A 16,010-nucleotide genomic window follows, 5' to 3' on the forward strand; every position below is an offset into this window, starting at 1 on the left:
CCAAGCTGATGTTATGCCCACGAATACCAGGTAATACCAGGTATTGTAGGCTTTTTCTTTTCTCACAGTCCGGGGAGAGCTTTTTGCCATGTGTTTCTTGCTCATCATCAAAGCTTTAAACCCTTATTTGAACCTTCTCACCTTCTCTGTCCTGTCCCAGGGCTTATAATTCTTTCTGTCTGACGACAAGCAGCAGCAGCAGCAGCAGCAGCAGAATAAGAGAAGTAAAATAAAACTCTTTCACACCTGCGGCCATACCACCCTGAAAGCGCCCGATCTCGTCTGATCTTGGAAGCTAAGCAGGGTTGGGCCTGGTTAGTACCTGGATGGGAGACCTCCTGGGAATACCAGGTGTTGTAGGCTTTTAATTTTTTCTCACAGTCCGGGGAGAGCTTTTTGCCATGTGTTTCTTGCTCATCATCAAAGCTTTAAACCCTTATTTGAACCTTCTCACCTTCTCTGTCCTGTCCCAGGCCTTATAATTCTCTTTGTGTGACAAGCAGCAGCAACAGAATAAGAGAAGTAAAATAAAAAACTTTCACACCTGCGGCCATACCACCCTGAAAGCGCCCGATCTCGTCTGATCTCGGAAGCTAAGCAGGGTTGGGCCTGGTTAGTACCTGGATGGGAGACCGCCTGGGAATACCAGGTGTTGTAGGCTTTTTCTTTTCTCACAGTCCGGGGAGAGCTTTTTGCCATGTGTTTCTTGCTCATCATCAAAGCTTTAAGCCCTTATTTGAACCTTCTCACCTTTTCTGTCCTGTCCCAGGTGTTATAATTCTCTTTGTGTGCGTGACAACAACAACAACAACAAGCAGCAGCAGCAGCAGCAGCAGCAGCAGCACAAGAGGAGTAAAATAAAACGCTTTCACAATTTGGCCGTATCACCCTGAAAGCACCTGGTCTTGTCTGATCTTAGAAGCTAAGCAGGTTTGGGCCTTGTTAGTGTCTGGATGGGAGACCATCTGGGAACGCCAGGTGTTGCAGGCATTTTCTTTTCTCACAGTCCGGGGAGAGCTTTTCACCATGTGTTTCTTACTCATCATCAAAGCTTTAAGCCCTTAGTTGAACCTTCTCACCGTCTCTGTCCTGTCCCATTGCTTATAATTTTCTTTGTGTGACAAGCAGAAGCAACAGAAGAAGAGGAGTAAAAACAAGCCACTTTCATGCCTGCAGCCATACCACCCTGAATTTGCCCAACCTCGTCTGATCTCGGAAGCTAAGCAGGGTTGGGCCTGGTTAGTACCTGGATGGGAGACCACCTGAAAATACCAGGTGTTGTAGGCTTTTTGTTTTCTCACAGTCCGGGGAGAGCTTTTTGCCATGTGTTTCTTGCTCATCATCAAAGCTTTAAGCCCGTAGTTGAACCTTCTCACCGTCTCTGTCCTGTCCCATTGCTTATAATATTATTTGTGTGACAAGCAGCAGCAACAGAAGATCTCGTCTGCTCTCAAAAGCTAAGCAGGTTTGGGCCTGATTAGTACCTGAAGGGGAGTCTTCCTGGGAATACCAGGTGTTGTAGGCTGTTCCATTTCTCACATGTGTTTCTTCCTTATCATCAAAGCTTTAAAGCCCTTATTTGAACCTTCTCACCTTCTCTGTCCTGTCCCAGGGGCTTATAATTCTCTGTGTGACAAGCAGCAGCAACAGAAGAAGAGGAGTAAAACAAAACAAAACACTTTCACGCCTGCAGCCATACCACCCTGAAAGCAGCCGATCTCGTCTTATCTCGAAAGCTAAGCTTTGTGACAGATACCCTATTTTCTATCTCTGATCCAAAGATCCCCCAAAATGTATAATTCAAAACGAGATATTATTCCACAACTATAGATATTGGGAAAAATCTATAAAATATCTATATGATCCGTGTGGAGTACAAAAAATAAACCAGAAACATTATCTACAAACCATATAAAAATATATCATGACATTCATGGGACTCATCAGCATGAGGTTGGAAACCCGATTATTGCTTACAGCTGGTAAGCACTAAAAGATTTCTGTGGGAAAGCAAGTCTTCTGGTTTGTCTGCTAGATGTAGGTGAGCGTTTAATAATTCCTCTCCTATTCTAATCCTGAGTGGAGGGTTCTCCCCCCCCCACATAATTTATATGTGACTTATTCACCTTTATTTAAAAAACAAAAAAATAACATTCTATTTATCACCTCTTGTTGCTGGAATCCAACTGTTCTCTGCTGAAAAGGAATTATCAATTTCAGTGGAAATTTTCTTAAATCAAATTTCAATTAGCCGGGAGAAGATAGTAAACATGAAGAGTATCTAATAACTAGGTGAGGCGACAAAGCTTATCCACTCCCATCGACTAAAACCCTCCAATCAGGATCAGGGATGTCTTATTATAATTAGGAACTTTGTCATGTGATATAGCACATTTCTACTAAATTTGCTATTATTCACCAAGCAGAGACTCTTTTAGTGGTTTTTAATAGTTAACGCAAAAACATGCTGAAAATTACTTCAAAGGCCGAAATTTTTATTACCATTTAGCAAAGATAGTGTCAGCCAAAGTTTTCCCAGACCATCTGGCTTCAGACTATTTTGTTTTATTTTTTTATTTTTTTTAAATTGTTTTTATCATTTATTTAAACATGTTTGACCATTAAAGTGACTTACTAGCCCAGAAAATAATTAGGGATAGGTTAGTTTTCTCAACACCCTAAAAATATTCTTATCTATTTAAAATATTGAGATGTACTAAAGCATATTTGTCTTACTCAAAACGATTATAATAGGGAAAGCTAAGATTATAACTTGCCTTAAAATATAATACCTACTTAAGTATCAATTTCAGATGTTTAGTGGAAATTTACATTCTACGACCTTCCCTCTCGACCGGAATAGATAGACCATAAATTTAATGATTTAATTTGTTCTCAGCATAGGAAACTATACGCTTTATGTGATTGTAAAGAAAACAAGATGGCGCGGACATATAATATGCAAAATTATAATATACGTGATTTCCAGCATAAGAGATCTGACAAGACCTAAACACAAACCTTACTTACCCATGGAACGGAGTTTATAGATTAAAAGAAATCACATATACATATTAGAAACCCATTTTATGAGGCCCGGCCATCATCATCTGCAGGATTATTCCTCCCCATTAAATTATCATCCCCCCCCCCCGTTGCCGATTGCAGTTGATTGGTTCAAGCAGCCTTAAAACTTCAGGAGAGGAAATTGATGAGATAATGCCAGCTCTGCCACAGGCTGCCACCCATTTCAGCTTCCAGGAAGCGAACATCACCAGTATTGGGAGACAAAAAGCACATCCACAGGCAGTTATAAAGCGGCAGTCAATGTTTTTTTTGCTTAAAACCAAACAATAAAGTAAACCTCGCTTATATTAAAAATAAAGTAAACCTCGCTTATATTAAAAACAAAGTTTGTGCGCTTCTGCAGGGCTTTTTCCTGCTCTTCACATCAGGTAGCAAGTCCCCTGAGAAGCCCAGGGTAACCCGGGCCATTTCCTCACCGTGCCAAGACATGCTCTGGAATTGGTCCGGCTACCCCTACCTCGAGAGCCTGGAAGTGGGAAACCAAGCAAAGAAACAAAATACTCAGTCAGGGCCACTTATATACAGCAAGGGACAGGCATGATAGGAGAGCACAGAGAACCAGAACAAGGCCAAAGTAAATGAGCCCCGGAAACTGGATGCAAATTCCTACAGCACCAGCAGCCGTTTCTATACACATTATCGGGGCTTTTAGGGCTGTAGAACCCTGCGATCCCCTCATACCCAGCAAACATTCTGACCTCCTAGAAAAGAGGGGCATCAGGGGAGGAAAGAGGTGTATAAGAGGAGTAGAGAGGCATCAGGGGAGGAAAGAAGGGCATCAGGGAGGAGAGAGGGGCATCATTGCAGGGGAGAGAGGCTGGCCAGACTAAGTAGGGATACTTGGGAGCCAATACGACGGCTGGACCTATGACACCGGGAACCTGATGGTTGTTAAGGAAACTTGGAGAAAATGTAATGGAAAACCTGCAGCAAAGGGTTAAGGGAAAGACGGAAGAGGAGAGGGGGGTATTAGAGTGTGCGAGTGAGAGACAGCGGGCTGCTCAGTCTGTGGTGTGACAGATAGGGGCAACTAGGGCCTGACAGATGGAGCAGATAAGGGCAGATAAAGTAGGCAGAAGGGTCACCGAAAACGCCTGCAGAAACTTGCTGCTCAGACCAACTACTCATTAGTGAACAGACCCAAAATGATCAAAACCCGCCGTATTTACAGGGTTAATTTACTAATAACATTATGACACTGGTTCTGCATTGGGCATTCTGGGCACTCGTTTGTACTGATATACCCCTCGCACAGCAGGGCAGCACTTTGCGTAGGTGACATCTCCGGACAGATTTGGGGCAGTCGGCAGCTATCTGCTCGCAGCTTCTTAGCACAATAATTACGGGGTGTCCTCTAACGTCCACACAGGGGAGACCACAGCAGCCATGTGTCCCGGGACTCATACATTTCACGTGTAAAAAATCGTAGAAGGGAGTCACACACGTACATGCCATATACAGTAACATGTGAAATACATACGTGTTCTGCGGTCTGGTGGGGTCACCCGCTGATACTGGCTAAAATTGCTGGGCAAATGCAGTGATGTGAGGAAAGAGAAACAACTAGGGACTGTCCTAGAAAATGTGAGCCAGTTAGCTGTATAAATTGCTGTTTTATTAACCCCTTGCGATACACAGGCACTTTATACTCTATACTAACATTTATTTAAGGCACTGCTGGCAGCAGGGAGTTCTAAGTGGACTACAACTCCCAGAATGCTCAGTTTTCAGGAGTAGGCTATGCACATTGGGAGTTGTAGTCCAGGGGATGATAATCTCTTGATATATGACTCAACTTTCTGTCATAGGTTATGGCTGTGCTTGCCCACACCAAAGATGGCTGCCGCTAGGAAAGGAGGGGATTTATCATGTGCTCTGAGCTCTGCGCGTGGATTGGTCCGTTTTGCCAGGAGTTCAACTCGCCTTTGCCCGGCTTTGGTATGGTAGATGTGTCCTCCGGCCGCGGGGCTGCGCTGTGTGCTCGCGGAGATCAGTGACAGGGAGTCCCGGGGAGGAGAAAACAAGGCAGCAGGCATGGAGGCCTCCGAACGCGGTGAGACAGCACAACCTGGCAACCGCCATGTGACCCGGAAGCCCCATAACTGAGCCTGGCAGCCCCCATGTGGGCCGCGTACCCCCAGCTGAGCCTGACAGCCCCCCTTTAAACCGAGTACCCCCCAGCTGAGCCTGGCAGCCCCCCTGTAAACCGAGTACCCCCCCAGCTGAGCCTGGCAGCTCCCATATGACCCGGGTACCCCCGACTGAGCCTGGCATCCCCTATGTGACCCGGGTACCCATAACTGAGCCTGTGTGACCCGGGGACCTCAGAACTAAGCCTGGCATCCACTATGTGGCCCGGGTACCCCCGACTGAGCCTGGCATCCCCTATGTGACCCGGGCAGCCCAGAACTAAGCCTGGCAGCCCTGTGTGACCCGGGGACCCCAGAACTAAGCCTGGCAGCCCCCATGTGACGCGGGTACCCCCGACTGAGCCTGGGAGCCCCCATGTGACCCGGGTACCCCATAACTGTACCTGGCAGCCCCCAATTGACCCCTATCTGCTTCTAGGCCCCTTATTTGACCCTTATAGCTTCCTAACTGAACCCGACCCTCTCAGCCCAGCCAGGTTCCCCAGTTGATTCTGAGCCTCTTATCTCAGCATCTCGGAAATGGGCCACGGAGCCCCTGAGACGTGACCGTCAAACCCCATATATGTAAACACGTCATCCTGTTGTCTGATCACCCAGTCTCTGTGGATTCCCCCCCCCGGTCTGAGTGGTCTCTGTGGAGTCCCCCGGTCTGAGTGGTCTCTGTGGAGTCCCCCGGTCTGAGTGGTCTCTGTGGAGTCCCCCGGTCTGAGTGGTCTCTGTGGAGTCCAGTTTACTAACTTTTATCTCTGTCATAGGAGGCAGTAAAGTGAAGAAGACAGAGCATCACCATGTGAAGGTACCGCCTTGTCATGCATGTTCTAGTGGTCCGTGTGCCATGGCTGCATGGAACAGTGCTGGGGAATGTGTGCGTTAGTAATATTTAAATTCTCCAACCATCGGCTCCTGACCAATCACGTAAAGAGCAGAGATGTCTCCATTCTGCCTAATGACACCACGCGTTACGACCCCATCGGGCAGCTCCTGACCAATCACACGAGGCTCAGGTTTTATCGTAACTACACGGCTGGATAGGCTGTGACCACGACCCATGTGACCTGCATTCGTTAACTTTTATTCACAGATTGTTACTCGGACATGCCTACAGTCCTGTAATGTGACAGCCATTTGTGCTGGGAGGCTATTCCATCTCCCGATAATTGGTCAGGCGCTATCCAATGGAGGGAGATCTGGGCATCTGGTACTCTGTGATTGGCCAGGGCGCTGCCCCTTGGTAGATGATTGGCCAGGGAGCTGTGTGCTGTTCTGTGACTGGGTGGACAGTGTTTGGGGAGAGGTCTCTCATCTTGATGGGCGGGAGTTGGTCAGCCTGAAGCATGTGCGTGACTTGCTGCTTGTTGTGTGCGTGACTTGCTGCTTGTTGTTGTGTGCGTGACTTGCTGCTTGTTGTGTGCGTGACTTGCTGCTTGTTGTGTGTGTGACTTGCTGCTTGTTGTGTGCGTGACTTGCTGCTTGTTGTGTGTGTGTGACTTGCTGCTTGTTGTGTGTGTGACTTGCTGCTTGTTGTGTGTGTGACTTGCTGCTTGTTGTGTGTGTGACTTGCTGCTTGTTGTGTGTGTGACTTGCTGCTTGTTGTGTGTGTGACTTGCTGCTTGTTGTGTGTGCGTGACTTGCTGCTTGTTGTTGTGTGTGTGACTTGCTGCTTGTTGTGTGTGTGTGACTTGCTGCTTGTTGTGTGTGTGTGACTTGCTGCTTGTTGTGTGCGTGACTTGCTGCTTGTTGTGTGTGTGGTCGTGACTTGCTGCTTGTTGTGTGTGCGTGACTTGCTGCTTGTTGTGTGTGTGACTTGCTGCTTGTTGTGTGCGTGACTTGCTGCTTGTTGTGTGTGCGTGACTTGCTGCTTGTTGTCGTGTGCGTGACTTGCTGCTTGTCGTGTGCGTGACTTGCTGCTTGTTGTGTGTGTGACTTGCTGCTTGTCGTGTGTGTGACTTGCTGCTTGTTGTGTGTGTGACTTGCTGCTTGTTGTGTGTGTGACTTGCTGCTTGTTGTGTGTGTGACTTGCTGCTTGTTGTGTGTGTGACTTGCTGCTTGTTGTGTGTGTGACTTGCTGCTTGTTGTGTGTGCGTGACTTGCTGCTTGTTGTGTGTGTGACTTGCTGCTTGTTGTGTGCGTGACTTGCTGCTTGTTGTGTGTGCGTGACTTGCTGCTTGTTGTTGTGTGTGTGACTTGCTGCTTGTTGTTGTGTGTGTGACTTGCTGCTTGTTGTTGTGTGTGTGACTTGCTGCTTGTTGTGTGTGTGACTTGCTGCTTGTTGTGTGTGTGACTTGCTGCTTGTTGTGTGTGTGACTTGCTGCTTGTTGTGTGTGTGTGACTTGCTGCTTGTTGTGTGTGTGACTTGCTGCTTGTTGTGTGTGTGACTTGCTGCTTGTTATGTGCGTGACTTGCTGCTTGTTGTGTGTGCGTGACTTGCTGCTTGTTGTGTGTGCGTGACTTGCTGCTTGTTGTGTGCGTGACTTGCTGCTTGTGTGCGTGACTTGCTGCTTGTTGTGTGTGCGTGACTTGCTGCTTGTTGTGTGCGTGACTTGCTGCTTGTTGTGTGTGTGACTTGCTGCTTGTTGTGTGTGTGACTTGCTGCTTGTTGTGTGTGTGACTTGCTGCTTGTCGTGTGTGTGACTTGCTGCTTGTCGTGTGTGTGACTTGCTGCTTGTCGTGTGTGTGACTTGCTGCTTGTTGTGTGTGTGACTTGCTGCTTGTTGTGTGTGTGACTTGCTGCTTGTTGTGTGTGTGACTTGCTGCTTGTTGTGTCCTGCTGCTTGTTATTGCGAGCCGGTGTGTCTGCTATGAAGCCGCTTGTCACTGTGTCCGGTGCGCTAGGTGGACGGTCCAGAGCTGTCCAAGGAGGAGAAGCTTCGCCTTCGAAAAGAAAAGAAACAGCAGAAAAAGAACAAGGAAAAAAGCCCAGCTGAGCCTACCAAGGATGCTCCAAAGGTTGCAAGCACGTTACCGCGTATGTACGGCCCCGGGGAGCAGCAGGAGGGCACATGTAAAGGTGTGGGGTGAGCGGGCGTGTGAGGCAAGCGAGAGCTGGCCTCCAGGCTGAGAGGTAACTCGTTCATTACTGACTTGTCTGCGTTTCTCTGTTAGATACCCAGCCCGCCACCCCCCCTGCCACTCTGCCCACCAATGTGGCGCCACCTGCAGGTGCAGCGGTTGAGGTGCCTGCTGGAGGAGGGAAGAGTAAGTCGGAGCTGCGAGCCGAGCGGCGGGCCAAGCAAGAGGCAGAGCGTGCGCATAAGCAACAGAAGAAGACAGAGGTCGGCCCGGTGCCGGGGCAGAACAAGGTCAAGACGGCACCAGTTGAAGGTCAGACGTGGGCAGCATGGCACAACAGGCGGGTGGGAAGCGTGGCAGAACACGAGGGTAAATGCAATAGAGTCAGGGGGGGTGGGGGCAGAACATTTGTATGGAGTTACACCTCCCATGTGGCTTCTGAATGCCATGCCCTGGATCCCATGCTGCGTTGTAATCCGGGCCCCCGGTGACTTGTAACCCGGGCCCCCGGTGACTTGTAATCCGGGCCCCCGGTGACTTGTAACCCGGGCCCCCGGTGATTTGTAATCCGGGCCCCCGGTGATTTGTAATCCGGGCCCCCGGGTCCTCAGTGATTTGCAGTTCAGTTGTTTTAGCGCTGGTTCTCTCCTTGCAGTAAAGCGTCTTCCTGAACGCGTCCAAGTGGATGACCCGGCGGCACAGAAGAAGCTGGCAAAGAAACTGGAACGTCAGCAGGTGGGAGCCTCCAGAAGCCCAGGGCACTCTCCCCTCAGCATCGCCCTGTACCCGCCCCTCAGCACCCACCCTACATTGTGCCTCTCATGCCCGTGTCTGAACCCCTTTTTAACCCACTATACTGTCACTGTGGCATATAGTTAACCCCTTGACGTTCATTGACGGGTCAGGCACCTCACTTAACGTCATATGACGTGCCTGACACGTCATGTCATTAAACAAGCTTAGAAAGTGATCGACATGGAAAATCTTGACATGGAAAGAGTTAAAGTAAAAGCATTTCAAATACCCAAGGGGTGTCTAATTTTAAAAAAAAATGAATGGTTTGATGGGGAAAATTGGAGCGGCCGGGCTCAAAGATAGGGCATAGGCACAGACTGACCAAAATGGGGGGGGAGCGCCCTTCCCAAATGTGGCATTTTAAATCCCAAACGCCAGACAAACCCCTGCATGTGGGGTATCAGTGTACTCGGGAGATGTTGCTGGACACATATTGGGGTCTTGTTTGAAAGTGTCCTATACCTGGAGCTGTAAATTTATACCCGAAGTACAATTTTAGTGATAAAAAAACACAGAATAAATGACTATCGCAAAGTTTGACAGGTGGTAGTAGAATTAGTGCATGGAAAGGGTTAAAATACCAGCATTTGAAATACCTCGGGGTGTTTAGTTTTCAAAAATATATGATTTGATGGGGTGAATTGTATTGGCCGGCTTCAAAGATACCCAAAATAGCACATGGGGGGGAGATTTACCAGATTTGGAAAAAAAAAACGCTACTTTTTTTTAAATGGGAAATTAGATAATATGATCAAAACTATGGTATCTGAAGAAAAACCAATATATAACGTGTGTGGGTTCAGTAAATGAGTGAGGGGAAAAGTACAGCTGAACACGAGCTCCGCAAAAGGGTTAAAACAGCCTCGGTCCCAAAGGGTGCAAAAAGAAAAAAACAGCCCGGTCCTTACGGGGTTAAAGCCTCAGCAGTCCACTCGTTGATTTTCCGATCCCTTCTCCCTCGGCAGGCGGTGGCGGGCAGGCGGTGCTCTCCGGCCCCGGAGGTGCAGGTCTGTAGGCCGTGTGCTCAGAGTGTGTTAACCGCTTCATGTCCCTGAAGCCTCTGCCGGTTGAAAGTGCTGTAACTTTATCGCCTATAACCCCGGAAACAGTGACACTTTCCGCGCTCCGGGGGGGGTTTTTGCGAATTGTGCAGTCCCAGGGAGACCGCCAGCTCCTCTCCCACCACTCACTCCTCTGCCCTCCGCAGGTTCCTCTCCGCCAGGACTACGGGGCCAAGGTCAGCATGTTCTCCCATCTCCACCAGTACAGCCGGAGGATTCCTCTCACGCAGCAGATGAGGTGAGTGCGCAGGCCCTGCTCCGCACAACTTCCTGTCGCCCCGCAATGGGAGGAGCCACCTCCCTGTCCCAAATCTCCTTTCTTCGTCACCCCGCAGTGGGAGGGTCGGCTCCATGTCCCATAGCTCCCTTCTGTCTGTGTCACCCCGCAGTGGGAGGGCCGTCTCCTTGTCTCATAGCTCCCTTCTGTCTGTGTCACCTCGCAGTGGGAGGGGCCGGCTCCTTGTCCCATAGCTCCCTTCTGTCTGTGTCACCCCGCAGTGGGAGGGCCGGCTCCTTGTCTCATAGCTCCCTTCTGTCTGTGTCACCCCGCAGTGGGAGGGGCCGGCTCCATGTCCCATAGCTCCCGTCTGTGTGTCACCCCGCAGTGGGAGGGGCCGGCTCCGTGTCCCGTAGCTCCCTTCTGTGTGTGTCACCCCGCAGTGGGAGGGGCCGGCTCCGTGTCCCGTAGCTCCCTTCTGTTTGTGTCACCCCGCAGTGGGAGGGGCCGGCTCCGTGTCCCGTAGCTCCCTTCTGTTTGTGTCACCCCGCAGTGGGAGGGGCCGGCTCCGTGTCCCGTAGCTCCCTTCTGTTTGTGTCACCCCGCAGTGGGAGGGGCCGGCTCCGTGTCCCGTAGCTCCCGTCTGTTTGTCACCCCGCAGTGGGATGTGTAGGTGATGGGTGGGTGATTTGTCGCCCTGTCTCTCTCAGTATCCCGTCTTCCGTGATACACCCGGCGGTGGTCCGACTCGGCCTGCAGTACTCTCAGGGAATCATCAGCGGCTCCAACTCTCGCTGCATTGCGCTGCTGCACTGCTTCAAACAGGTACTTCCCGGCTCTAGCTTCCTGCGTGACGTCCTCATCCTGCCCTGCCTCGCGGAGACCCCTCACTGCCTGCGCCCTGACCCCACACCGGATGTACCCCTAATCTCTGAGCCCTGTGTCCCAAACAGACCCCACACGGCCGCCATCACTGCCTACTCTCCGAGCCGGTATCTGGAGCAGATCCTGCGCCGTCTCGCTGCCCGCTCCCCATCCGCTGCTGTACATAAACAACGTCCCCTAATACAGGACAGAGGGCGATACGGCCTTCACCCTATAGACAGACAGGGGGTTAATAACCTCTCCTTATATAATACCGCAGGTCATTCGGGATTATAGCACCCCCCCTCACGAAGAGCTCTCGCGGGACCTCGTCAACAAACTGAAGCCTTATATCAGGTGCGTGTCCCGGTGTCTGTGTATTAGGAGGGGGTGAGGGTCCCGGTGTCTGCGTATTAGGAGGAGGTGAGGGTCCCGGTGTCTGTGTATTAGGAGGGGGTCCCGGTGTCTGTGTATTAGGAGGGGTGAGGGTCCCGGTATCTGTGTATTAGGAGGGGTGAGGGTCCCGGTGTCTGTGTATTAGGAGGGGTGAGGGTCCCGGTGTCTGTGTATTAGGAGGGGTGATGGTCCCGGTGTCTGTGTATTAGGAGGGGTGAGGGTCCCGGTGTCTGTGTATTAGGAGGGGTGAGGGTCCCGGGGTCTGTGTATTAGGAGGGGTGAGGGTCCCGGTGTCTGTGTATTAGGGGGATGAGGGTCCCGGTGTCTGTGTATTAGGGGGGTGAGGGTCCCGGTGTCTGTGTATTAGGAGGGGTGAGGGTCCCGGTGTCTGTGTATTAGGAGGATGAGGGTCCCGGTGTCTGTGTATTAGGGGGGTGAGGGTCCCGGTGTCTGTGTATTAGGAGGGGTGAGGGTCCCGGTGTCTGTGTATTAGGAGGATGATGGTCCCGGTGTCTGTGTATTAGGAGGGGTGAGGGTCCCGGGGTCTGTGTATTAGGAGGGGTGAGGGTCCCGGGGTCTGTGTATTAGGAGGGGTGAGGGTCCCGGTGTCTGTGTATTAGGGGGGTGAGGGCCCCGGTGTCTGTGTATTAGGAGGGGTGAGGGTCCCGGTGTCTGTGTATTAGGAGGGGTGAGGGTCCCGGCGTCCGTGTATTAGGAGGGGCTCCCGGCGTCCGTGTATTAGGAGGGGGTCCCGGCGTCCGTGTATTAGGAGGGGCTCCCGGCGTCTGTGTATTAGGAGGGGCTCCCGGCGTCTGTGTATTAGGAGGGGTGAGGGTCCCGGCGTCTGTGTATTAGGAGGGGTGAGGGTCCCGGCGTCTGTGTATTAGGAGGGGGTCCCGGCGTCTGTGTATTAGGAGGGGCTCCCGGCGTCTGTGTATTAGGAGGGGCTCCCGGCGTCTGTGTATTAGAGTATATTGTTTTCTCCGGCAGTTTCCTGAGTCAGTGTCGCCCTCTGTCGGCCAGCATGGGAAATGCGATTAAATGCATTAAGAAGGAGATCTTGAACACGAGCTCCTCCTGGGCGGAGGACGAGGTAAGTGGGGGCCGGATCGTCTCCTCGGGCCGCGGAGGGCTCGGTGTAGTAAGAAGTCACTCTGTTTTCAGGCGAAGGCCACGCTGCTCTCCTACATCGACCGCTACATCCGCGAGAAGATCCACCTGGCGGCTCAGGCCATCTCCAAATACGCATCGGAGAAAATCAGCCAGGACGACGTCATTCTGGTTTACGGATGGTGCGTAGAGCTGTGCGGCCCTTGACAATGGGGAAAAGGGGGCCAGGGGCCATGGGATTCGGGGGCAGGCAGCTGGGGGTCCTTGGGGCTTGGGGACAGGCGTCCTTGGGACTTTGGGGGGGGGCCCGGGGGACCTTGGGGCTTTGGGGGGGGCCCGGGGGACCTTGGGACTTGGGGGGAGGGCCATTGGGGCTCGGGGAGAGGCGGCCGGGGGGTCCTTGGGGCTCGGGGAGAGGCGGCCGGGGCACGTAGAGGGTTGTCGGGCAGAGGGGTTGCAGGAGGTGGTGGGCCGAGGAAGTGACGGCTGGGACTGCATGTAACGGACTCTGTGGGTTTCTCAGCTCCTCGCTGGTGACCTTCACGCTCTGCGAAGCGCATAAGAACGGGAAGAGCTTCCGTGTCATCGTGGCCGACAGCCGTCCGCGGCTGGAGGGGAGGGAGACCCTGCGGCGGCTGGTGAGCTGCGGCGTTCACTGCACGTACATTCTGATCGCCGCCATTTCCTACATTCTGCCGGAGGTAAGGACTGGCTGGTGCGGGAAGGGGGCAGAGCGGGCGCCGGGGGGGTTAATGCGCGGGAAGGGGGCAGAGCGGGCGCCGGGGGGGTTAATGCGCAGGAAGGGGGCAGAGCGGGCGCCGGGGGGGTTAATGCGCAGGAAGGGGGCAGAGCGGTGAAAGGCAGGGGTTGTTAAGGGGCAAGTGACCTCACAGTAAAGGTGTGTGTTCCCCTTAGGTATCCAAAGTGTTCCTAGGGGCCCACGCGCTGCTGGCCAACGGATACGTCATGTCCCGCGTGGGCACGTCACAGATCGCTCTGCTAGCCAAAGCCCACAACGTGCCGGTCCTCGTCTGCTGCGAGACCTACAAGTTTTGCGAGAAGGTCCAGACGGACTCCTTCGTGTCCAACGAGCTGGGTAAGAGACCCCCGCGAGTCGTATGCGATACCCGGGTAATGTTACCGGGTCCGTGCCCACCGCGCCAGTGCAGCCGGCTCGCTATTAACCCCGTCCGTCTCGTTTCCAGATGACCCCGATGACCTGATCCTGAGCCGGAAGGGCAGGTGTCCCCTGAAGCAGTGGGAGAAGAACCCCTCGCTGCGGCTCCTGAACCTGGTGTACGACGTCACGCCGCCCGATCTGGTGGATCTGGTGATCACGGACCTGGGGATGATCCCGTGCACCTCTGTGCCCGTCGTGCTGCGGGTCAAGAGCGGGGAGCAGTAGCCGCGGGGGCCAGGGGGCCTCGTCTTCTCAGCCCAATAAACTGTTGGACGCGCAGGAGGTCGGCCCCGCGGGATTCTTCCACGATGTTTATTTATAAAGGACGCGGGGGAGACGTGCCTGGGGGGCCGGGGGCCGGAGCACTCATCTGAAAGGGGTTTCCCTCATTAAAGTTACCGGCAGCTTGTGCTCTGCGTCTGGCTCAGTCTGTGATCTTTGGTTAAAAAGGACGAAGCCGGACCCCCCACGCAGCGGGCGAAAACGAGGCAAAAAGCCCGGAATTCGTGTCCGACATTTGTGGTTCCACGTTCACTCTCTTGTGCCCGCGTTCGCTCGCCCGCACTCTCTTGTGCCCGCGTTCGCTCGCCCGCACTCTCTTGTGCCCACTGTGAAGAAAGAAGATCAAAGACAGCAGAAAAGAGAGATGAAGATGCGGATGTAATTGGCTGAGAATGGAGGGAGGCATTGAGAGTGAGTGACGGTGCTGAGTGAGTGACGGTGCGCGAGTGAGGACGCCGGGCGCGACGCGAATGGACGGGACAGAACATTCTAGGGAATGGTTGTTGGCGTCTGCGTCTGTAAGAGACTGTACGAGATCGATGGCAGCCCGTGGCAGAGCCAGCATTACTCTCTGTCCTGGGGTTCTCCCCCTTCCACCCCCCTCAATCAATCAGCTACAACGGGGAGGAATAATCCTGCAGATTGGGGGAGGGGCGTAATATCAGTTTGTACATGTTTCATGCATGTAATAACGCTTTATGGTCTTTCTGGCGCTGTAAGTGTTAAGGCGAAGACATTCCCATGAGCCTGAAGACATGGAGGCTCGTAAAATGAACACAGAAGGGGTACAAACCCCGACAACTGCCCCGGGCGTGGGGTTCAATCTGATTACACAGACACGTTCTGCCTGCATGGAGCGGGGGGGTCAGGCACGTCACACAAAACGGTCAGATGACGACCTATGACGTGGCTGGCACGTCACTTCATTAAACAAGCGTAGGAAGTCGAGGCATTCAGCAAGAAGATCGGCATCCGGGGCCGTGGCCGGCTACCCCCGGGGCATCGACATCCGGCACGCGCTGCATGGTGCCGGACGCCCGCTATAAAAGAGTTTAGGAGACGATGAACGAGGCGCTCAGCGACACCGAGCACTCACGGTAGAATCTCACGCATGGAAAGGGTTAAATACCTTGGGGTGTTTTCAAAAATATTTGGTTTGATGGGGTAACTGCGCTGGACGGCTTCGAAGATCCCCGAAACGGCACCCGGGGCGGAATTACCAGATTTGGACTCGGTGACGTGCGTCTGTCATGTGTGTGTTACTTACACGTCCTGGGGTTACATTGGCTGGGGTGTCAGCACATGTATGTGGACATGGAATGCGTGTTGCCGGGGTGGGTGATGGATGGAGTGTGTGTGTCATGTGTGTGTTACTTACATGTCCTGGGGTTACATTTGACATTGGCTGCGGTGTCAGCACATGTATGTGGACATGGAATGCGTGTTGCCGGGGTGGGTGATGGATGGAGTGTGTGTCATGTGTGTGTTACTTACATGTCCTGGGGTTACATTGGCTGCGGTATCAGCACATGTATGTGGACATGGAATGCGTGTTGCCGGGGTGATGGATGGAGTGTGTGTGTCGTGTGTGTTACTTACATGTCCTGGGGTTACATTTGACATTGGCTGCGGTGTCAGCACATGTATGTGGACATGGAATGCGTGTTGCCAGGGTGATGGATGGAGTGTGTGTGTCGTGTGTGTGTGTTACTTACACGTCCCGGGGTTACATTTGACATTGGCTGCGGTGTCAGCACATGTATGTGGACATGGAATGCGTGTTTCCGGGGTGATGGATGGAGTGTGTGTGTCTGTCATGTGTGTGTTACTTACACGTCCTGGGGTTACATTTGACATTG

The 16,010-nt window shown here is 52.5% G+C and overlaps 1 protein-coding gene, 2 non-coding genes and 1 pseudogene across 4 annotated transcripts; all 4 read left to right on the top strand.

Annotated features, from left to right (window-relative positions):
* The first annotated feature begins 244 nt into the window (after positions 1 to 244).
* LOC128485039 (5S ribosomal RNA) lies at positions 245 to 363 on the top strand. Its single transcript, XR_008351395.1, has one exon. It is a non-coding gene; the product is annotated as a 5S ribosomal RNA (ribosomal RNA).
* Positions 364 to 542: 179 nt separating this feature from the next.
* Positions 543 to 661, top strand: LOC128484928 (5S ribosomal RNA). The gene has a single exon (XR_008351288.1). It is a non-coding gene; the product is annotated as a 5S ribosomal RNA (ribosomal RNA).
* A 507-nt stretch (positions 662 to 1,168) lies between these two features.
* Positions 1,169 to 1,287, top strand: LOC128487361 (uncharacterized; annotated as a pseudogene).
* A 3,705-nt stretch (positions 1,288 to 4,992) lies between these two features.
* EIF2B4 (eukaryotic translation initiation factor 2B subunit delta) lies at positions 4,993 to 14,279 on the top strand. Of its 2 annotated transcripts, XM_053461307.1 has the most exons (14): positions 4,993 to 5,140; positions 5,993 to 6,033; positions 8,070 to 8,202; positions 8,340 to 8,558; positions 8,902 to 8,981; positions 10,007 to 10,048; positions 10,249 to 10,340; positions 11,030 to 11,144; positions 11,464 to 11,540; positions 12,570 to 12,672; positions 12,744 to 12,871; positions 13,213 to 13,390; positions 13,605 to 13,785; positions 13,895 to 14,279. In XM_053461307.1, exons 1-14 carry the CDS (start codon positions 5,035 to 5,037, stop codon positions 14,092 to 14,094), a joined length of 1,695 nt encoding a protein of 564 aa, XP_053317282.1. In that variant the 5' UTR covers positions 4,993 to 5,034; the 3' UTR covers positions 14,095 to 14,279. The 2 variants fall into 2 exon arrangements, with proteins under 2 accessions (XP_053317282.1, XP_053317283.1); XM_053461308.1 differs by lacking the exon at positions 10,007 to 10,048.
* The last annotated feature ends 1,731 nt before the right edge of the window (positions 14,280 to 16,010 follow it).

Source organism: Spea bombifrons, chromosome 3 (genome assembly GCF_027358695.1).
Source record: "Spea bombifrons isolate aSpeBom1 chromosome 3, aSpeBom1.2.pri, whole genome shotgun sequence".
NCBI classification, from domain to species: domain Eukaryota; kingdom Metazoa; phylum Chordata; class Amphibia; order Anura; family Pelobatidae; genus Spea; species Spea bombifrons.

Bases quoted from the DNA above. Each gene is read 5' to 3' on its own strand.
- EIF2B4 (XM_053461307.1), top strand. From the start codon at position 5,035: ATGTGTCCTCCGGCCGCGGGGCTGCGCTGTGTGCTCGCGGAGATCAGT. The intron at 10,049-10,248 runs GTCTGTAGGCCG...TGCCCTCCGCAG, and splicing joins CTCCGGCCCCGGAGGTGCAG to GTTCCTCTCCGCCAGGACTA. The intron at 13,786-13,894 runs GTAAGAGACCCC...TCTCGTTTCCAG, and splicing joins CTTCGTGTCCAACGAGCTGG to ATGACCCCGATGACCTGATC.